The sequence below is a fragment of the Lactuca serriola genome, chromosome 3 (genome assembly GCF_051521515.1).
Source record: "Lactuca serriola cultivar US96UC23 chromosome 3, Lser_US96UC23_V15, whole genome shotgun sequence".
Classification (NCBI taxonomy): domain Eukaryota; kingdom Viridiplantae; phylum Streptophyta; class Magnoliopsida; order Asterales; family Asteraceae; genus Lactuca; species Lactuca serriola.
Genome location: NC_136410.1, coordinates 124,740,553 through 124,746,968, shown reverse-complemented (window position 1 = coordinate 124,746,968; position 6,416 = coordinate 124,740,553). Strand labels below are relative to the sequence as shown.

The 6,416-nt window shown below is 30.0% G+C and overlaps 1 protein-coding gene across 1 annotated transcript; it reads left to right on the top strand.

Annotated features, from left to right (window-relative positions):
* The first annotated feature begins 1,910 nt into the window (after positions 1 to 1,910).
* LOC145093128 (transcription factor MYB113-like) lies at positions 1,911 to 3,572 on the top strand. Its single transcript, XM_079031197.1, has 3 exons — positions 1,911 to 2,161; positions 2,290 to 2,419; positions 2,907 to 3,572. Exons 1-3 carry the CDS (start codon positions 2,032 to 2,034, stop codon positions 3,403 to 3,405), a joined length of 759 nt encoding a protein of 252 aa, XP_078887323.1. The 5' UTR covers positions 1,911 to 2,031; the 3' UTR covers positions 3,406 to 3,572.
* The last annotated feature ends 2,844 nt before the right edge of the window (positions 3,573 to 6,416 follow it).

Genomic DNA, 6,416 nt, shown 5'->3' with positions numbered 1-6,416 from the left:
TTCTTTTATAAACAAATTTTGCTATTAGATTCTTGAAGTTGGTTGTAATGTACTCAAAGTGCACCCGTCAACATAAACAAGTTGTTAAGAACATAAAATCTATATACATGGGAGTTTATAGTGCAATGTTGTAAAATAGAAATACATTGTTATGTTTGCATTAATTTTTTTAATGATGAATTGTACTTAATTGCTAGAAAAAACACGATATACTCCATAATGATTTTGAATGGGGTTTTAGTACAAATTTACATGGTTATTATGTGAATAAATTAAGGAGAAAGAAGGTTGGTAATATGTTGGAGTGTAAACATGTCATCTTTTATTCTTTTTACCAATTTAGGCAATATATTTATTATTTTATCTATACTAACTATTCATAACCCATAATAGCAATGTAGTAGCACTCTTTTAACCGAAAATTGCAATGTATCGTCCATTATAACATTGTACTTCCATTTGCTCGCACCTAACATAAACTGCTAATGATTTCAACATCTATATCTACTTTATTCCGTTCTTAAGCATCGTACTTTCAGAGTCACTAATTCAACCGTCCTACTTTCGCAACCCACCAAACATCAACAAAAATAATCTGAAAAAAAATTAAGATTAAACAAAAATTCATTTAAAGAATCAAAATAACAAATAATAATTATTTAATACTTAAAAGTAACAAAATATCATATATATATATATATATATATATATATATATATATATATATATATATATATATATATATATATATATATATATATATGGAAAATTTCAATAAAGAACCATAATTATTGGTTGTTTAAGGAACCAAATATTTTTTTTCAATTTGTAGAGCTTATTATTTATCGAAAAAAAATCTAAAAATATCTAAATTCATATATTAACATTGTGAATGTGAAAAATATTTTTCGGATTCACTGTGTGAATCCGGATTCACGTTGTGAATTTTCAAATATTCACATTGTAAATTTGACGTAAACAAAATTGAATTTTATATTAAAAAATGATAAAAGTTATGAATTTCTGTATTTTTAGTTTTTTTTTTATAAAAAATAAGTTTTAAAAGTTGAAAAAAAATTAGTTCCTTGGTTCCTTGGTTAACTATGATTCTCTATTGAACCTCACCATATATATATATATATATATATATATATATATATATATATATATATATATATATATATATAATATATATATATATATATATATATATATATATATATATATATATATATATATATATATATATATATATATATATATATTATTCAAAACAGAAATTAAATATCTTTTACCTTCTAATCCTATTTCAAAATAAAGTAGTTGTAATGATATCTAATTAACAAATTGGTGTCTTTTCTAGACCGGGGGGAGTGAGCCAACAAGAAACTCGGAACGTGGATCTCGTCGAAAAAAGTGCCTTTCTCGGCACAAACTCACAAATTCACTCTTTTTGCAAGTGTTTGGCTGATGTGGCTGGCACCCAGCAATGTCGACGCCACTCTTCGTAGCCTTAACTCGTAGCCTTAACCAACATCTTTCCTAAAATAATCCTTATTTTCAACAGTAATATCGCAATCCCTTAATTTTCATGGGATTGGATAAATCAATTCACTTACTCAAAATCTGGTTTCAGTTAATCCACATTCGGATCCGATTTGGATCCAAATCATTTAACCGATTTGCATGTGAGCCTTTAGATAGAATACTATTAATATATAATAGTATTATTTGTTTTCTTTAGCTTCCGACTTCGGTAACCTTTTATCTCTTAAAGCTCCGAATGTGTGGATTTGTTTTTGTGGAAATATGATTGTGCACGTAAGCATATATTTATGTGGACGGGGTGGTTGTTAAAAACATGCATGTACTTCTCTTTGTGTCTATAAAGGCGCATGGGTTCAGTGTAATTAATTCTATTCAAAGATTAATTATTAAATGAGCAAGTTCTGTTACTATAGAAAAAGAAGTAGAATTTCAACTTCAACCTTGTATGTATGTCCAACAACACTTGCATAAACTACAAATAAAATGAGACCAGGTAATAATACGGGTATAGGGTTGAGGAAAGGTGCATGGACTGCTGATGAAGATATGCTTCTCAAGAAATGCATCGAGAAATACGGAGAGGGGAAATGGCATCTCGTTCCTTTAAGAACAGGTGGCAGATATTTACCTTGTAATTATTTCAATTCATGTTCTTTTGACCATTTTCTGGAGAAAAAAAAGAAGTTAATATGTGTTTTCTTGTGTAGTTTTGTTTAAATATTTTTCATGTGATGTTTGAAGGTTTAAACAGATGTAGAAAGAGTTGTAGGCTACGATGGTTAAATTATCTAAGACCAAATATAAAAAGAGGTGATTTTGGTGAAGATGAAGTTGATCTCATGCTTAGGCTTCACAAGCTATTAGGGAACAGGCAAGGATGAATTTATATATAATTCGACATAAATTATCAAGTGAATAAAAGTCTTTATTTATTTTTTATTTTTTTTGTAATATTTGTGGTTTTAATTTATTAAAGAGAAAAAACTAGATTTGTGGAAATTAAGCTTGTGTTTTGAACATCATAGCTAGTTTTTTCTCTATGTTTTTTATTTTACTGATTTTTTTTTGAATTTTGGTGTCTGTAAAACAAAAAAGTTAGTTTATAAACTTGCTAAAAAGTTATTTAGATAAAAAGTTACTTAGAATAGTCTTTTTTCATGAGTTATTATTATTATTTTTTTATTTTTTAAATTTACTCATAATTAATTAATTAAAAAAAATATTATTGTAAATTCTTTTTTATATTATTTTATATATTCTATTTAGCTTATCAAGTGTTCTTAAAATATCTTAATTTTTTAAGAACTAGTTTTTCACATATAAGTAAAACAAAACCTTAATATGGATGTGAATTTTAGGTGGTCATTGATAGCGGGGAGAATACCTGGAAGAACTGCTAATGATGTGAAAAACTACTGGAATACTCATCTTCGCTCTAATTCCAAACAGAAGAAAGAATCAAAAGACAATAAATCACTACAAGACACCATGGTCACTACTATTAAGCCTCAACCACATACCTTCTCCAAAACCCTAAAGCAGTACATGGCCGACAACCCACAGATTGTAGCTCATAATGGAAGTAACATATTAAGATCTTCAAAGGATGGTGTTAACAATAACTTGAATATGTCATTAGGGTCAATCTTGTCACCAAATGTACTAGATAACACGATTAATGAGTATCTAGACGATTTATTATTTGATGATCGTGAAAACGAAATGAACAATCAAATTGGGTGGTCATTTGGTGTTTCTATGAACGGAGAGACCTCACATGTTATGGCGCAAGAAGATGACTACAAAGGTCTATTTGATTTCCCCGTAGACGAGGCAATGTGGGACCTCACAGATTAAGATTAACTATAACTTTTAAACATCCTTTTCACCTGTAGGTTCATGTATTTACTCAAACAAATAAAGGTGGTATCGATCTATCAATTGTTACATGATGTTTTGTTTCAAGTTTGCAATTCTAAAGTTGTGATAACGACATTAATGGTATCTCTGAATATTTTAGTTGACTTTGTCCCTACAAGTATGATAAAAAACAACGACTTGCTAAAGTCCGCAATAATGGCTACGTAGAAGTCTGAATTTTGTTTATCAACCAATCATTTGAATGGTGGTTAAGGGGGATTTGGCATAATACATATATTATAGAATACATATATTACAAAATATGTATAAATAAAAAGAAAATATATTACAGAGCACATATAACACTGATCGCTTACCCCTGCAATTACTTAATTTCATATAATACTTTATTTATTGTACGTTAAGTACTTAAGTATGTCATAAATAAGATCACATAGTTGAATTTAGTCCATCAACTTATAAATGGGTAATGAAACAATTTTTTTTTTGGAACGGTTAAATATATAATATATAATGTAATATATACATAGAAGACAATATTTTTTCTTCACGATATGTTTATGGAAAGAAAAGAGACTCGAACATATATAACCATTTATTGGACTGTGTCGTACCGATGTGTGCTATACTAATATTCACCCCTTAGAGCTGGAGGCTCCATAAGAATAGACATGGATGTGGTGAGCTACAAGAATACGGGACGCTGACTCTGATACTATATTAGTATGACTCACATCAGTACGATACCGTCCAATAAGCGGCTATGTACGTTCGAGTCTCTCCTTTCTCTGCATAAGATATTTTCTGGAAAGATAATGTTGGACTCCATATATATATCTTATATGATATCAAGATAAACCTAGTCGGTCCTTTCATTGGACCTCACCTTTTGTCGATGTCCTCTCTTCTTTATACTCATTCCTTTTTTTCCATGGGCTAACACTTGAAAAAGTCTATGAGATTACCAACATAAATTTGTACATATTGCTCACTTTGGATCTTGATTGTTTGAACACTATTACAAAATGAGTCTAATGCGACCTTTTAGATACAACATTTCCATAACAATTCCATTTGATTATAAAGGTCTCGCCGAATAAAAAGGTTGCCTTAGCAGATTTGATTCAATTTTCTTTAAAACAATTGCCAATTTTATTAAAATTGCAACTTCTTTTTTAATAAGTTACAAGTTTTATTGAAAATTGCAATTTTTTTTAAAATGTTATATATTTTATTGAAAATTGCAAATTTTTTTAAAAAATTTGCAAATCATACTATAGGAATTGTGGATTAGGGTAGAAGGTGAACAAGGCTTTAAGCACCAAGGACCAAAAGTAAAAAATTAAACCCTAATCATCCCTTAGCCAAAGGAACGGACGGGAGCCTCTTCCTTTTTCTATTTCATTACTATCCCAACTACTCCACCCCTCCTTGTCATCCACTCGACTGATTGTGAAGCTATTACATAAGATGGAGAGAGATAGTTATCAATAGAGAAACGAGGGAGAAATGCAAGAAAGAGAGAGAGAGAGAGAGAGAGAGAGAGCGAGAGAGTGTGTGTCTGTGTATGTGTGTGTGTGTGTTAGAATGAGGATGGATGCGGGAAGGAGGAGGCTTCTAATTCTATTCCTTCGGTTTTTCCAGCTCATGGCAAGGTATGTACAATCTCTCTCGATTCTAGCTTGAGTCTCGACCCTTCCCAGAGCTTAGAGGCTATAACGCCTCAAACAACACTTAAACCGCCGAAAGTTGTGGTTGTGTGGGATTTCTATTTTTGGGGTTATTTTCAACTCATTTACTGTTTCCTAAGCCTTCATATTTTTTTTTTCTAAACTTGTACTAAACACTCTTGGTATTTGTGGAATCAAGTAGAAGCTTTGAATAAATAAAATGTCATGTTTTGACTTGTTTTGGCCTTGAGAGTCTTAAATCGAAGGATTCTTTTCATGAATGCTTTTCTTAAACCTTGAATTTGGTCTTGGTGTCATTATTCAAAACTTAATCAGTTATAACTCTAGTTTTGTAATCACATAAGCTTGAAAGACTCATGAATCATATTAGTTACACTAGGTATAACCGGAAACACAAATTAGGGTTATATGTTTGTGTCGTTGTATATTATTTGTATCTTTGAATCTAAAAGAAGTTGATAAATTACCGCCAAAGATGAAAAGATATAAAATACATATTTAAGACCCATTAAGCCAATTATCTTAAGGGCTTGATGGGTTAAGCCAAACCCTAAAGCCTAGGATGACTTCTTGATTCATAGTTACATATAAACAGATTCATTAACCTGTCATGCAAGAGTTGTAGAGGTCATTCTAGTATGAAATAAAGAGAAAGCACTTCATAAACAAATTTGTGGCAATCGAGTCTAGTTTCCAGAAACTCCGATTTTAGACCATCAGGAGTTGTAGATTTTTTTTATGCTCAAAACAATAGACATGTCTCAAGCTTAGAAATTCTAAAACTCTTATAAAATAAGCATAAACCTAATTGTAATATTAACTCTATATGCATGAAAGTAGTAAGCTTGAAAACACATAGTAATATGATTGTTTGTGTTGTATTATGGGAGGTTTTGATAATCTCAAATGTTCACGAGACTTGAAGTGTGAACGAGCATTTCCATGACAAAGGTGAGTCAATCCTTGTTTCAATTCTAGTACATTGTTCCAAAAAAAATTTACTTGCAAAGTTGTTAATGGTGTTAAGAATTGTGAAAATTACGGTTATGTAGCCCAAGTTTGTGGAAAAACACATAAGTGGTTATAAGGGAAAATATGTCCAACATAATTTTTATGGGAAAACCCATAAGAGGTTGGGATTTAAATGTTTCTCTTCTCACTATTGTATCTGAAAGTTAAGATAAATGATTTCTTTAGTTTTACCTTCAAGACAATGAAAAAATAATTAACTTTTGTCGATATGATCTTTAACTACTATAATTAACAAAAAGATTGAGATGTATGGATTATATGAGC

What these genes read in the sequence shown, in the direction of transcription:
- LOC145093128 (XM_079031197.1), top strand. Translation starts at nt 2,032, where the DNA reads ATGAGACCAGGTAATAATACGGGTATAGGGTTGAGGAAAGGTGCATGG. An exon ending in TCTCGTTCCTTTAAGAACAG is followed by an intron (nt 2,162 to 2,289) that starts GTGGCAGATATT and finishes TGATGTTTGAAG; the next exon opens with GTTTAAACAGATGTAGAAAG. An exon ending in CACAAGCTATTAGGGAACAG is followed by an intron (nt 2,420 to 2,906) that starts GCAAGGATGAAT and finishes TGTGAATTTTAG; the next exon opens with GTGGTCATTGATAGCGGGGA.